The sequence below is a fragment of the Thalia democratica genome, chromosome 8 (genome assembly GCF_965202585.1).
Source record: "Thalia democratica chromosome 8, ktThaDemo2.hap1.1, whole genome shotgun sequence".
Taxonomy (NCBI): Eukaryota; Metazoa; Chordata; class Thaliacea; order Salpida; family Salpidae; genus Thalia; species Thalia democratica.
The window spans coordinates 1,355,078-1,370,775 of record NC_139172.1 but is presented as its reverse complement, the minus strand read 5'-3'; the positions used below and the strand labels follow the sequence as shown (position 1 = coordinate 1,370,775).

Sequence of the window (15,698 nt, the reverse complement as noted above, 5' to 3'; positions counted from 1 at the left end):
GAATCTCATAAAAAAAACAATGATCATGATGAAAGACTTAACATCTCATTACATCATGTTGATCACGGAGATTGTTACGAACCTAAGACATTAGAAAAATGTTCTATATCGTACAAAAGTGGTAGAAAACGTTACAAAAACAAAATGAAATGTTACAAAGTCAAGGGTCGTCTAGGAAAACAAAGGTTTTAATTAACAACTAGTTTAAATAGAATTAAGTTGAGTTATTTAAAAATGAAATTGAAAGTTGGTTATTTACAAAGTTAGCTTGAATACAAATATTGAATCGCAATGTTTTTAAATTATTTATTCAACAGTAGTTTGTTTTTCTCAATACTATACTTATGATATTCTATTTTATATTTAAATTTGAGACTACAGTAACTCAGGTTTTATAAATTGTTTGTAACGCTTTATAGACCGTTCCTCATGAATGGTATATTTTTTCGATTTCATAATGAAACTTTTAAATTGTTAAACAAAAACTATTTTAAAGGAAAACAGTTTATGACCGCCTTGGAAAACGACGACCACAAAATAATAATGATATAGATAATGACGGTTGTGTCATTATGAAGGGAGACTTATACGCTCACAAAAAGAAATTGTAAGTTGTTGTTTGTTTTTTTTAAACTTATTTTTCGTATAATTGAAATATTAAGTTTTTGTACTTTTTTATTATACGTAAACTCTTAAGACTAATAATAAAAATAACTAAAACATTTATCAAAATATAATATTGAATAAAAATTCAATTGTTTTGAGTACAAGGTTTTGGTTATGAGTACAAGGTTTTACTACCTTGTAAAACAAAACTTTAATGTATTAAATTTCACAGTGACCCGTTGAGCCGAAACAGAGGATCAATAATAAGAAAGTTTAAAATTGACAGGAGAGAAAATATCAAAATATCTCCTGCCGCAATCAAAAACAACTTCAACAACATCAATAAGTCAAAAGTTGATGTAGAAAACGCCTGGTACCAAATAAAAGTATTTCGAGGCGCAGATGAAGTTGAAACTCAATTGATTGAAAAAATGAGTAAAATTATTGATGCTCCCATAGAATACAGGCAGTATCACGTTTTCAACGGTGATGCTAGTTTCTATGTGCTTGGAAAAGGCAAAGCAGATGCGCTGTTGAGTTGCAACCGTCAACTTACCAGCAGTTTCGGTAATGATATGCTGAAAGTAGTTAGGTACACAGCAAAGTCTGATGTATACCGTGACGACCAACTAGAAAGCATTAAGCAGTGCATCAAAAGCCGGGTCTATTTAGAACAAGGCGTTCTTGACTTGAGCGGTCTCAGCTTTGACAAAACTCTGAAGAAGCAAGGTATCAGAATTAACCTGCATAGAAGCGAGTATTTTACAATTATTGTAAAAACATTAGATTCGCTGTTCAGAGGAAGTGATCAAAATAAAAGAATCACAACATTAAGTTTAGAAAAAAATAACTTAAGTTATAAATCAATTGGCTTTCTCAAAAACAGCCTCATTGATATGTTTCCCAATATTAACCGTCTCTCAGTTTCTGAAAATCACATTAAAATCGTAAAAGATTTGAAAGCATTAAGAGATTGGAATTTAATTGAGCTTAAGTTATACGATAGCAGTCAAGATGCAACTGTAAATGATATAAGCAACTGGCGAAAACTCTTTCCAGACTTGATCAAACTTAACTGCAGAGATTATGAGCCTCCAGTTAAAATAGATGTTGCAGAGTATGAAATACCAAAAACTATGGGAAGCAACTTTATGCTGCTTTCTGATAGTGCAAAAGAAGTGTTCATCAATCATGTCAAAAACTTATTCAGTTGCCTTGACAAAGTAAAAACCTCAGATGATGCAAGCAACTTTTACTGTAAAGATTCACAGTTTAGCTTGACAATTTCTAGCAATGATAAAGATTCTACAATGAAAAAATACTTGGAAGTGTGCAAGGAGTGCACACCAAACAACCGACAGAAAGTCAGAGTCGGTTGTAATAAGTCCGATTCCAAAAAGTATAACTTTGGGAGAGAGGAAATTGTGAAAGCGTTGCGCAAGCTACCCTTATCAAAACACATCATGGACAGCTTTGTTTGTGATGTCACGTTCTGCTCTAGTGAGTTCATCAGTTACGTTATCAGCGGCACTTTTGAAGAAGCCGGTGGTAAAGTTCGCGCCTTCACCAGAAGCATATCCTGCGCAATTTCCGCTGAAATTAAATTTACAATACTGAGCGACATGCTCCATATCAGGAACCAATCGGTCGCCGAAAAGAAAGAAAACGCCGCCAAGGTGGCCGCAATCAACCAGTTGCCACGACCGCCGTGTGACGTGCGAACGGAGATGTTGAAAACTTTCATGAAAGACTCAGGAATGAACGAGAAATATTCGCACGAATGTCTGCACAACAACGGGTGGGATTATGATAAAGCCGGAAGAAATTTTATGGAACTGCACAAAAACAACCACATACCGCTTGAAGCATATCAATTCTAAAATACTGTTAACAAAATAAAAACAAAGAAGCTAAAACGAACTATCGATCTTAACTAAAAGCTTCTTTTCTTGTTATTTTTTCCCTTGATTTTAACAAATTTTTAATTGAGCTCTTTTATTTGTTGTTGTTTTCTTTTACAATTTTAATAAATTTTAATTAAAAAAAAATAAGTTTTTATATTATCAATAAGTATAAGCTAAAAAATGGTCTAAGTAAAATAAAAGTTTTCACTGATATATCCGCAGAAAAGAATGCGAAAACCTTTGATAGAAGAGTTTTTTATGCAAAGAAATTGATGTTTAGTATTAATTATCATAAAATAATATCTAATACAATAGAAATAAATTACAATAAATGAATTATTTTATATAAAAATAATACTTAGATTGCCTACTCCAAAACTATTTCATTTGCATTAAAACATCAAGGTCATATAATATAAAACATAAGGCTTTACTGTAACTCAATCATTTTAAATATCATACTTTCGTTTGGATACTTTCAGTTTATTATTATTATAGATAAATAGTTTAATTTAGACTACAGTCTAATATTTTAAGAAATAAAAGTGTTTGCACTGATAAATCCCATTGGTCATGTTTGAAAATAAACTGAACCGAGATTTGGCAAAATTTAGTTTTTTATTGAATATAAGACTGACATGTATAAAATTAAACAAAAACTAGAGGACGGCTTTCGATATTTGTGCAAAAGCTTATGCAAATTAGTTTTGTACTAGCTTAAATAGTTATATTTAGTTAGTTAAGTTTAGTATTCTGTCCTGGACATGACATTAAACTGTATCCTGGTGTATGACTCAATAACCGAAAGGTTTTTTCGTACATCAGGTCCTAGGACCAAATATTTGAGCGCTTTTTTTTTTCGTACGTTCAATATTGTTAATTGTATAAAAAATTGTTTGTTCAAGTTCTAAAGTTGACCATGTTTTTATTATACTTTAGTATCTAAAAATAAATAGATATGATTTGGCTAGTACAATAAAAAAATAGTTTTACCTTTGAAAAAAATAATACATGAAAATTTATAAAAACTTATTGTTTATTAAAAGTTAAGCAAAAAAAGTCAGAACGTTGCTAGAAGTTACTTGCATTATTTATTGTTTTAACCCTGAGTACTGGTGCCAGACAAAAAAATGGCCATATTCGAATACTGACGCAATTGCCACTAGTTGGCGCAGTTTTTGTATAAATAGTTGAACTTATCAAATTTTTTTCATTTGAGCTTAGCAGTCAAGAGAGCAACATGTAAGTTTTAGTTTGTACGGAAGCTTACGTAAATTAGTTTTTTACTAGCTGGAATAGTCTTAAAGTTTAATATTGTTATTTTATATGAAAAATTGTTTGTTCAAGTTCTAAAGTTGACCATGTTTTTATTATACTTTAGTATCTAAAAATAAATAGATATGATTTGGCTAGTACAATAACAAAATAGTTTTACCTTTGAAAAAAATAATACATGAAAGTTTATAAAAACTCATTGTTTATTAAAAGTTAAGCAAAAAAAGTCAGACAAGTTTAATTTTGTTAACAAACCAAGGCACTTTTTGTTTGTTTTTAGTTTACATTATGATTAGGTTAGAATTAAAGCTAGCTAAAAGTGTATTGTATTAAGTGATAGATATCACTTGATGACTTTGATAAAATAGTTAGAAAAAATATAATTATAATATAATGTAAGATTAATATGACAAAGTTGTTTATAAGTAAATATAAAAACCTATAGTTATTGAGACGACAGGTTTAAGAAAATTCTCGAGAAAGGACATTTAAGTTATAATTTAGTACTTATAACTAAATCATACTTGTAAATTAGTATTTTAGAGTAGTATTGCATCAGATATTCAGTCTAATTATAGCAGCACACCAAATAATAATTTATGTAAAATTTAGTTTGTGTTAAAAGCTTAAGTTAATTATGCTTCTTTTAACTTAAATAATTTTAAAGTTTGATGTTATAACTACAATTGTTTTAAAAATTATAAAACTATATTTGTTACTTATAGTTAGTATTGTGGGATTTAAAATATAACAAAGCAAGTTTCAAACTGAATTTACTCGTAATTTTAACAGTTTTTAACAGTTATTAACAGTTTATAATTACATTAACACAAATTAATTATGTAATTTTAAACTTTTGATCTTACTTAATTGATCTTACTTTTTATCTTACTCTGATAAAACCTAAAGCTACTTAATTGACGTTTATGATATAATTAGTTGCTAACAAAAGTAGTTGATAAGTATTAGCTGAAACATGTTTTACTTTTTTGCACAACAAAAATGGTTTTATGATACATGTCTCTAATTTTTATTTAATATATGTATTTTAGAAAAATGAATAGATGACTGTACTTAAACTAACTAGTGGCGTATTTTCAGAACAGCTTAGTAACATATAACGCAAATAAATAATGACAAATATGGAAGATTTACTGTCAAAAATGAAAAACATTACAGTTCAAAAGAAAAGTATTCAATTATATAAACCACCTAAAAGCAGAGGTAATGTTTACAGTGTTCTTATAAAATTATTAAGATGTTTTTTCTTACCGTTATTAAGTTATATAAGTTTTTAAGTTACCTAGGTAAATGTGTTTTTATAATATTTTTAGTCATGTAAATTAGCTAAACGTCGAAACAAACTATTTTTCAGAATCTCATAAAAAAAACAATGATCATGATGAAAGACTTAACATCTCATTACATCATGTTGATCACGGAGATTGTTACGAACCTAAGACATTAGAAAAATGTTCTATATCGTACAAAAGTGGTAGAAAACGTTACAAAAACAAAATGAAATGTTACAAAGTCAAGGGTCGTCTAGGAAAACAAAGGTTTTAATTAACAACTAGTTTAAATAGAATTAAGTTGAGTTATTTAAAAATGAAATTGAAAGTTGGTTATTTACAAAGTTAGCTTGAATACAAATATTGAATCGCAATGTTTTTAAATTATTTATTCAACAGTAGTTTGTTTTTCTCAATACTATACTTATGATATTCTATTTTATATTTAAATTTGAGACTACAGTAACTCAGGTTTTATAAATTGTTTGTAACGCTTTATAGACCGTTCCTCATGAATGGTATATTTTTTCGATTTCATAATGAAACTTTTAAATTGTTAAACAAAAACTATTTTAAAGGAAAACAGTTTATGACCGCCTTGGAAAACGACGACCACAAAATAATAATGATATAGATAATGACGGTTGTGTCATTATGAAGGGAGACTTATACGCTCACAAAAAGAAATTGTAAGTTGTTGTTTGTTTTTTTTAAACTTATTTTTCGTATAATTGAAATATTAAGTTTTTGTACTTTTTTATTATACGTAAACTCTTAAGACTAATAATAAAAATAACTAAAACATTTATCAAAATATAATATTGAATAAAAATTCAATTGTTTTGAGTACAAGGTTTTGGTTATGAGTACAAGGTTTTACTACCTTGTAAAACAAAACTTTAATGTATTAAATTTCACAGTGACCCGTTGAGCCGAAACAGAGGATCAATAATAAGAAAGTTTAAAATTGACAGGAGAGAAAATATCAAAATATCTCCTGCCGCAATCAAAAACAACTTCAACAACATCAATAAGTCAAAAGTTGATGTAGAAAACGCCTGGTACCAAATAAAAGTATTTCGAGGCGCAGATGAAGTTGAAACTCAATTGATTGAAAAAATGAGTAAAATTATTGATGCTCCCATAGAATACAGGCAGTATCACGTTTTCAACGGTGATGCTAGTTTCTATGTGCTTGGAAAAGGCAAAGCAGATGCGCTGTTGAGTTGCAACCGTCAACTTACCAGCAGTTTCGGTAATGATATGCTGAAAGTAGTTAGGTACACAGCAAAGTCTGATGTATACCGTGACGACCAACTAGAAAGCATTAAGCAGTGCATCAAAAGCCGGGTCTATTTAGAACAAGGCGTTCTTGACTTGAGCGGTCTCAGCTTTGACAAAACTCTGAAGAAGCAAGGTATCAGAATTAACCTGCATAGAAGCGAGTATTTTACAATTATTGTAAAAACATTAGATTCGCTGTTCAGAGGAAGTGATCAAAATAAAAGAATCACAACATTAAGTTTAGAAAAAAATAACTTAAGTTATAAATCAATTGGCTTTCTCAAAAACAGCCTCATTGATATGTTTCCCAATATTAACCGTCTCTCAGTTTCTGAAAATCACATTAAAATCGTAAAAGATTTGAAAGCATTAAGAGATTGGAATTTAATTGAGCTTAAGTTATACGATAGCAGTCAAGATGCAACTGTAAATGATATAAGCAACTGGCGAAAACTCTTTCCAGACTTGATCAAACTTAACTGCAGAGATTATGAGCCTCCAGTTAAAATAGATGTTGCAGAGTATGAAATACCAAAAACTATGGGAAGCAACTTTATGCTGCTTTCTGATAGTGCAAAAGAAGTGTTCATCAATCATGTCAAAAACTTATTCAGTTGCCTTGACAAAGTAAAAACCTCAGATGATGCAAGCAACTTTTACTGTAAAGATTCACAGTTTAGCTTGACAATTTCTAGCAATGATAAAGATTCTACAATGAAAAAATACTTGGAAGTGTGCAAGGAGTGCACACCAAACAACCGACAGAAAGTCAGAGTCGGTTGTAATAAGTCCGATTCCAAAAAGTATAACTTTGGGAGAGAGGAAATTGTGAAAGCGTTGCGCAAGCTACCCTTATCAAAACACATCATGGACAGCTTTGTTTGTGATGTCACGTTCTGCTCTAGTGAGTTCATCAGTTACGTTATCAGCGGCACTTTTGAAGAAGCCGGTGGTAAAGTTCGCGCCTTCACCAGAAGCATATCCTGCGCAATTTCCGCTGAAATTAAATTTACAATACTGAGCGACATGCTCCATATCAGGAACCAATCGGTCGCCGAAAAGAAAGAAAACGCCGCCAAGGTGGCCGCAATCAACCAGTTGCCACGACCGCCGTGTGACGTGCGAACGGAGATGTTGAAAACTTTCATGAAAGACTCAGGAATGAACGAGAAATATTCGCACGAATGTCTGCACAACAACGGGTGGGATTATGATAAAGCCGGAAGAAATTTTATGGAACTGCACAAAAACAACCACATACCGCTTGAAGCATATCAATTCTAAAATACTGTTAACAAAATAAAAACAAAGAAGCTAAAACGAACTATCGATCTTAACTAAAAGCTTCTTTTCTTGTTATTTTTTCCCTTGATTTTAACAAATTTTTAATTGAGCTCTTTTATTTGTTGTTGTTTTCTTTTACAATTTTAATAAATTTTAATTAAAAAAAAATAAGTTTTTATATTATCAATAAGTATAAGCTAAAAAATGGTCTAAGTAAAATAAAAGTTTTCACTGATATATCCGCAGAAAAGAATGCGAAAACCTTTGATAGAAGAGTTTTTTATGCAAAGAAATTGATGTTTAGTATTAATTATCATAAAATAATATCTAATACAATAGAAATAAATTACAATAAATGAATTATTTTATATAAAAATAATACTTAGATTGCCTACTCCAAAACTATTTCATTTGCATTAAAACATCAAGGTCATATAATATAAAACATAAGGCTTTACTGTAACTCAATCATTTTAAATATCATACTTTCGTTTGGATACTTTCAGTTTATTATTATTATAGATAAATAGTTTAATTTAGACTACAGTCTAATATTTTAAGAAATAAAAGTGTTTGCACTGATAAATCCCATTGGTCATGTTTGAAAATAAACTGAACCGAGATTTGGCAAAATTTAGTTTTTTATTGAATATAAGACTGACATGTATAAAATTAAACAAAAACTAGAGGACGGCTTTCGATATTTGTGCAAAAGCTTATGCAAATTAGTTTTGTACTAGCTTAAATAGTTATATTTAGTTAGTTAAGTTTAGTATTCTGTCCTGGACATGACATTAAACTGTATCCTGGTGTATGACTCAATAACCGAAAGGTTTTTTCGTACATCAGGTCCTAGGACCAAATATTTGAGCGCTTTTTTTTTTCGTACGTTCAATATTGTTAATTGTATAAAAAATTGTTTGTTCAAGTTCTAAAGTTGACCATGTTTTTATTATACTTTAGTATCTAAAAATAAATAGATATGATTTGGCTAGTACAATAAAAAAATAGTTTTACCTTTGAAAAAAATAATACATGAAAATTTATAAAAACTTATTGTTTATTAAAAGTTAAGCAAAAAAAGTCAGAACGTTGCTAGAAGTTACTTGCATTATTTATTGTTTTAACCCTGAGTACTGGTGCCAGACAAAAAAATGGCCATATTCGAATACTGACGCAATTGCCACTAGTTGGCGCAGTTTTTGTATAAATAGTTGAACTTATCAAATTTTTTTCATTTGAGCTTAGCAGTCAAGAGAGCAACATGTAAGTTTTAGTTTGTACGGAAGCTTACGTAAATTAGTTTTTTACTAGCTGGAATAGTCTTAAAGTTTAATATTGTTATTTTATATGAAAAATTGTTTGTTCAAGTTCTAAAGTTGACCATGTTTTTATTATACTTTAGTATCTAAAAATAAATAGATATGATTTGGCTAGTACAATAACAAAATAGTTTTACCTTTGAAAAAAATAATACATGAAAGTTTATAAAAACTCATTGTTTATTAAAAGTTAAGCAAAAAAAGTCAGACAAGTTTAATTTTGTTAACAAACCAAGGCACTTTTTGTTTGTTTTTAGTTTACATTATGATTAGGTTAGAATTAAAGCTAGCTAAAAGTGTATTGTATTAAGTGATAGATATCACTTGATGACTTTGATAAAATAGTTAGAAAAAATATAATTATAATATAATGTAAGATTAATATGACAAAGTTGTTTATAAGTAAATATAAAAACCTATAGTTATTGAGACGACAGGTTTAAGAAAATTCTCGAGAAAGGACATTTAAGTTATAATTTAGTACTTATAACTAAATCATACTTGTAAATTAGTATTTTAGAGTAGTATTGCATCAGATATTCAGTCTAATTATAGCAGCACACCAAATAATAATTTATGTAAAATTTAGTTTGTGTTAAAAGCTTAAGTTAATTATGCTTCTTTTAACTTAAATAATTTTAAAGTTTGATGTTATAACTACAATTGTTTTAAAAATTATAAAACTATATTTGTTACTTATAGTTAGTATTGTGGGATTTAAAATATAACAAAGCAAGTTTCAAACTGAATTTACTCGTAATTTTAACAGTTTTTAACAGTTATTAACAGTTTATAATTACATTAACACAAATTAATTATGTAATTTTAAACTTTTGATCTTACTTAATTGATCTTACTTTTTATCTTACTCTGATAAAACCTAAAGCTACTTAATTGACGTTTATGATATAATTAGTTGCTAACAAAAGTAGTTGATAAGTATTAGCTGAAACATGTTTTACTTTTTTGCACAACAAAAATGGTTTTATGATACATGTCTCTAATTTTTATTTAATATATGTATTTTACAAAAATGAATAGATGACTGTACTTAAACTAACTAGTGGCGTATTTTCAGAACAGCTTAGTAACATATAACGCAAATAAATAATGACAAATATGGAAGATTTACTGTCAAAAATGAAAAACATTACAGTTCAAAAGAAAAGTATTCAATTATATAAACCACCTAAAAGCAGAGGTAATGTTTACAGTGTTCTTATAAAATTATTAAGATGTTTTTTCTTACCGTTATTAAGTTATATAAGTTTTTAAGTTACCTAGGTAAATGTGTTTTTATAATATTTTTAGTCATGTAAATTAGCTAAACGTCGAAACAAACTATTTTTCAGAATCTCATAAAAAAAACAATGATCATGATGAAAGACTTAACATCTCATTACATCATGTTGATCACGGAGATTGTTACGAACCTAAGACATTAGAAAAATGTTCTATATCGTACAAAAGTGGTAGAAAACGTTACAAAAACAAAATGAAATGTTACAAAGTCAAGGGTCGTCTAGGAAAACAAAGGTTTTAATTAACAACTAGTTTAAATAGAATTAAGTTGAGTTATTTAAAAATGAAATTGAAAGTTGGTTATTTACAAAGTTAGCTTGAATACAAATATTGAATCGCAATGTTTTTAAATTATTTATTCAACAGTAGTTTGTTTTTCTCAATACTATACTTATGATATTCTATTTTATATTTAAATTTGAGACTACAGTAACTCAGGTTTTATAAATTGTTTGTAACGCTTTATAGACCGTTCCTCATGAATGGTATATTTTTTCGATTTCATAATGAAACTTTTAAATTGTTAAACAAAAACTATTTTAAAGGAAAACAGTTTATGACCGCCTTGGAAAACGACGACCACAAAATAATAATGATATAGATAATGACGGTTGTGTCATTATGAAGGGAGACTTATACGCTCACAAAAAGAAATTGTAAGTTGTTGTTTGTTTTTTTTAAACTTATTTTTCGTATAATTGAAATATTAAGTTTTTGTACTTTTTTATTATACGTAAACTCTTAAGACTAATAATAAAAATAACTAAAACATTTATCAAAATATAATATTGAATAAAAATTCAATTGTTTTGAGTACAAGGTTTTGGTTATGAGTACAAGGTTTTACTACCTTGTAAAACAAAACTTTAATGTATTAAATTTCACAGTGACCCGTTGAGCCGAAACAGAGGATCAATAATAAGAAAGTTTAAAATTGACAGGAGAGAAAATATCAAAATATCTCCTGCCGCAATCAAAAACAACTTCAACAACATCAATAAGTCAAAAGTTGATGTAGAAAACGCCTGGTACCAAATAAAAGTATTTCGAGGCGCAGATGAAGTTGAAACTCAATTGATTGAAAAAATGAGTAAAATTATTGATGCTCCCATAGAATACAGGCAGTATCACGTTTTCAACGGTGATGCTAGTTTCTATGTGCTTGGAAAAGGCAAAGCAGATGCGCTGTTGAGTTGCAACCGTCAACTTACCAGCAGTTTCGGTAATGATATGCTGAAAGTAGTTAGGTACACAGCAAAGTCTGATGTATACCGTGACGACCAACTAGAAAGCATTAAGCAGTGCATCAAAAGCCGGGTCTATTTAGAACAAGGCGTTCTTGACTTGAGCGGTCTCAGCTTTGACAAAACTCTGAAGAAGCAAGGTATCAGAATTAACCTGCATAGAAGCGAGTATTTTACAATTATTGTAAAAACATTAGATTCGCTGTTCAGAGGAAGTGATCAAAATAAAAGAATCACAACATTAAGTTTAGAAAAAAATAACTTAAGTTATAAATCAATTGGCTTTCTCAAAAACAGCCTCATTGATATGTTTCCCAATATTAACCGTCTCTCAGTTTCTGAAAATCACATTAAAATCGTAAAAGATTTGAAAGCATTAAGAGATTGGAATTTAATTGAGCTTAAGTTATACGATAGCAGTCAAGATGCAACTGTAAATGATATAAGCAACTGGCGAAAACTCTTTCCAGACTTGATCAAACTTAACTGCAGAGATTATGAGCCTCCAGTTAAAATAGATGTTGCAGAGTATGAAATACCAAAAACTATGGGAAGCAACTTTATGCTGCTTTCTGATAGTGCAAAAGAAGTGTTCATCAATCATGTCAAAAACTTATTCAGTTGCCTTGACAAAGTAAAAACCTCAGATGATGCAAGCAACTTTTACTGTAAAGATTCACAGTTTAGCTTGACAATTTCTAGCAATGATAAAGATTCTACAATGAAAAAATACTTGGAAGTGTGCAAGGAGTGCACACCAAACAACCGACAGAAAGTCAGAGTCGGTTGTAATAAGTCCGATTCCAAAAAGTATAACTTTGGGAGAGAGGAAATTGTGAAAGCGTTGCGCAAGCTACCCTTATCAAAACACATCATGGACAGCTTTGTTTGTGATGTCACGTTCTGCTCTAGTGAGTTCATCAGTTACGTTATCAGCGGCACTTTTGAAGAAGCCGGTGGTAAAGTTCGCGCCTTCACCAGAAGCATATCCTGCGCAATTTCCGCTGAAATTAAATTTACAATACTGAGCGACATGCTCCATATCAGGAACCAATCGGTCGCCGAAAAGAAAGAAAACGCCGCCAAGGTGGCCGCAATCAACCAGTTGCCACGACCGCCGTGTGACGTGCGAACGGAGATGTTGAAAACTTTCATGAAAGACTCAGGAATGAACGAGAAATATTCGCACGAATGTCTGCACAACAACGGGTGGGATTATGATAAAGCCGGAAGAAATTTTATGGAACTGCACAAAAACAACCACATACCGCTTGAAGCATATCAATTCTAAAATACTGTTAACAAAATAAAAACAAAGAAGCTAAAACGAACTATCGATCTTAACTAAAAGCTTCTTTTCTTGTTATTTTTTCCCTTGATTTTAACAAATTTTTAATTGAGCTCTTTTATTTGTTGTTGTTTTCTTTTACAATTTTAATAAATTTTAATTAAAAAAAAATAAGTTTTTATATTATCAATAAGTATAAGCTAAAAAATGGTCTAAGTAAAATAAAAGTTTTCACTGATATATCCGCAGAAAAGAATGCGAAAACCTTTGATAGAAGAGTTTTTTATGCAAAGAAATTGATGTTTAGTATTAATTATCATAAAATAATATCTAATACAATAGAAATAAATTACAATAAATGAATTATTTTATATAAAAATAATACTTAGATTGCCTACTCCAAAACTATTTCATTTGCATTAAAACATCAAGGTCATATAATATAAAACATAAGGCTTTACTGTAACTCAATCATTTTAAATATCATACTTTCGTTTGGATACTTTCAGTTTATTATTATTATAGATAAATAGTTTAATTTAGACTACAGTCTAATATTTTAAGAAATAAAAGTGTTTGCACTGATAAATCCCATTGGTCATGTTTGAAAATAAACTGAACCGAGATTTGGCAAAATTTAGTTTTTTATTGAATATAAGACTGACATGTATAAAATTAAACAAAAACTAGAGGACGGCTTTCGATATTTGTGCAAAAGCTTATGCAAATTAGTTTTGTACTAGCTTAAATAGTTATATTTAGTTAGTTAAGTTTAGTATTCTGTCCTGGACATGACATTAAACTGTATCCTGGTGTATGACTCAATAACCGAAAGGTTTTTTCGTACATCAGGTCCTAGGACCAAATATTTGAGCGCTTTTTTTTTCGTACGTTCAATATTGTTAATTGTATAAAAAATTGTTTGTTCAAGTTCTAAAGTTGACCATGTTTTTATTATACTTTAGTATCTAAAAATAAATAGATATGATTTGGCTAGTACAATAAAAAAATAGTTTTACCTTTGAAAAAAATAATACATGAAAATTTATAAAAACTTATTGTTTATTAAAAGTTAAGCAAAAAAAGTCAGAACGTTGCTAGAAGTTACTTGCATTATTTATTGTTTTAACCCTGAGTACTGGTGCCAGACAAAAAATGGCCATATTCGAATACTGACGCAATTGCCACTAGTTGGTGCAGTTTTTGTATAAATAGTTGAACTTATCAAATTTTTTTCATTTGAGCTTAGCAGTCAAGAGAGCAACATGTAAGTTTTAGTTTGTACGGAAGCTTACGTAAATTAGTTTTTTACTAGCTGGAATAGTCTTAAAGTTTAATATTGTTATTTTATATGAAAAATTGTTTGTTCAAGTTCTAAAGTTGACCATGTTTTTATTATACTTTAGTATCTAAAAATAAATAGATATGATTTGGCTAGTACAATAACAAAATAGTTTTACCTTTGAAAAAAATAATACATGAAAGTTTATAAAAACTCATTGTTTATTAAAAGTTAAGCAAAAAAAGTCAGACAAGTTTAATTTTGTTAACAAACCAAGGCACTTTTTGTTTGTTTTTAGTTTACATTATGATTAGGTTAGAATTAAAGCTAGCTAAAAGTGTATTGTATTAAGTGATAGATATCACTTGATGATTTTGATAAAATAGTTAGAAAAAATATAATTATAATATAATGTAAGATTAATATGACAAAGTTGTTTATAAGTAAATATAAAAACCTATAGTTATTGAGACGACAGGTTTAAGAAAATTCTCGAGAAAGGACATTTAAGTTATAATTTAGTACTTATAACTAAATCATACTTGTAAATTAGTATTTTAGAGTAGTATTGCATCAGATATTCAGTCTAATTATAGCAGCACACCAAATAATAATTTATGTAAAATTTAGTTTGTGTTAAAAGCTTAAGTTAATTATGCTTCTTTTAACTTAAATAATTTTAAAGTTTGATGTTATAACTACAATTGTTTTAAAAATTATAAAACTATATTTGTTACTTATAGTTAGTATTGTGGGATTTAAAATATAACAAAGCAAGTTTCAAACTGAATTTACTCGTAATTTTAACAGTTTTTAACAGTTATTAACAGTTTATAATTACATTAACACAAATTAATTATGTAATTTTAAACTTTTGATCTTACTTAATTGATCTTACTTTTTATCTTACTCTGATAAAACCTAAAGCTACTTAATTGACGTTTATGATATAATTAGTTGCTAACAAAAGTAGTTGATAAGTATTAGCTGAAACATGTTTTACTTTTTTGCACAACAAAAATGGTTTTATGATACCTGTCTCTAATTTTTATTTAATATATGTATTTTAGAAAAATGAATAGATGACTGTACTTAAACAAACTAGTGGCGTATTTTCAGAACAGCTTAGTAACATATAACGCAAATAAATAATGACAAATATGGAAGATTTACTGTCAAAAATGAAAAACATTACAGTTCAAAAGAAAAGTATTCAATTATATAAACCACCTAAAAGCAGAGGTAATGTTTACAGTGTTCTTATAAAATTATTAAGATGTTTTTTCTTACCGTTATTAAGTTATATAAGTTTTTAAGTTACCTAGGTAAATGTGTTTTTATAATATTTTTAGTCATGTAAATTAGCTAAACGTCGAAACAAACTATTTTTCAGAATCTCATAAAAAAAACAATGATCATGATGAAAGACTTAACATCTCATTACATCATGTTGATCACGGAGATTGTTACGAACCTAAGACATTAGAAAAATGTTCTATATCGTACAAAAGTGGTAGAAAACGTTACAAAAACAAAATGAAATGTTACAAAGTCAAGGGTCGTCTAGGAAAACAAAGGTTTTAATTAACAACTAGTTTAAATAGAATTAAGTTGA

The 15,698-nt window shown here is 28.7% G+C and overlaps 3 protein-coding genes across 3 annotated transcripts; all 3 read left to right on the top strand.

The window, feature by feature from the left end:
- Nucleotides 1-572: 572 nt before the first annotated feature.
- Nucleotides 573-2,486, top strand: LOC145842262 (nuclear RNA export factor 1-like). Its single transcript, XM_082949682.1, has 3 exons — nt 573-607; nt 893-1,363; nt 1,493-2,486. The coding sequence occupies exons 1-3, from the start codon at nt 573-575 to the stop codon at nt 2,484-2,486; spliced, it is 1,500 nt and encodes a 499-aa protein (XP_082805808.1).
- Nucleotides 2,487-5,731: 3,245 nt separating this feature from the next.
- Nucleotides 5,732-7,645, top strand: LOC145842261 (nuclear RNA export factor 1-like). The gene is made up of 3 exons (XM_082949681.1): nt 5,732-5,766; nt 6,052-6,522; nt 6,652-7,645. Exons 1-3 carry the CDS (start codon nt 5,732-5,734, stop codon nt 7,643-7,645), a joined length of 1,500 nt encoding a protein of 499 aa, XP_082805807.1.
- Nucleotides 7,646-10,890: 3,245 nt separating this feature from the next.
- On the top strand, nt 10,891-12,804 carry LOC145842260 (nuclear RNA export factor 1-like). Its single transcript, XM_082949680.1, has 3 exons — nt 10,891-10,925; nt 11,211-11,681; nt 11,811-12,804. The coding sequence occupies exons 1-3, from the start codon at nt 10,891-10,893 to the stop codon at nt 12,802-12,804; spliced, it is 1,500 nt and encodes a 499-aa protein (XP_082805806.1).
- Nucleotides 12,805-15,698: the final 2,894 nt, after the last annotated feature.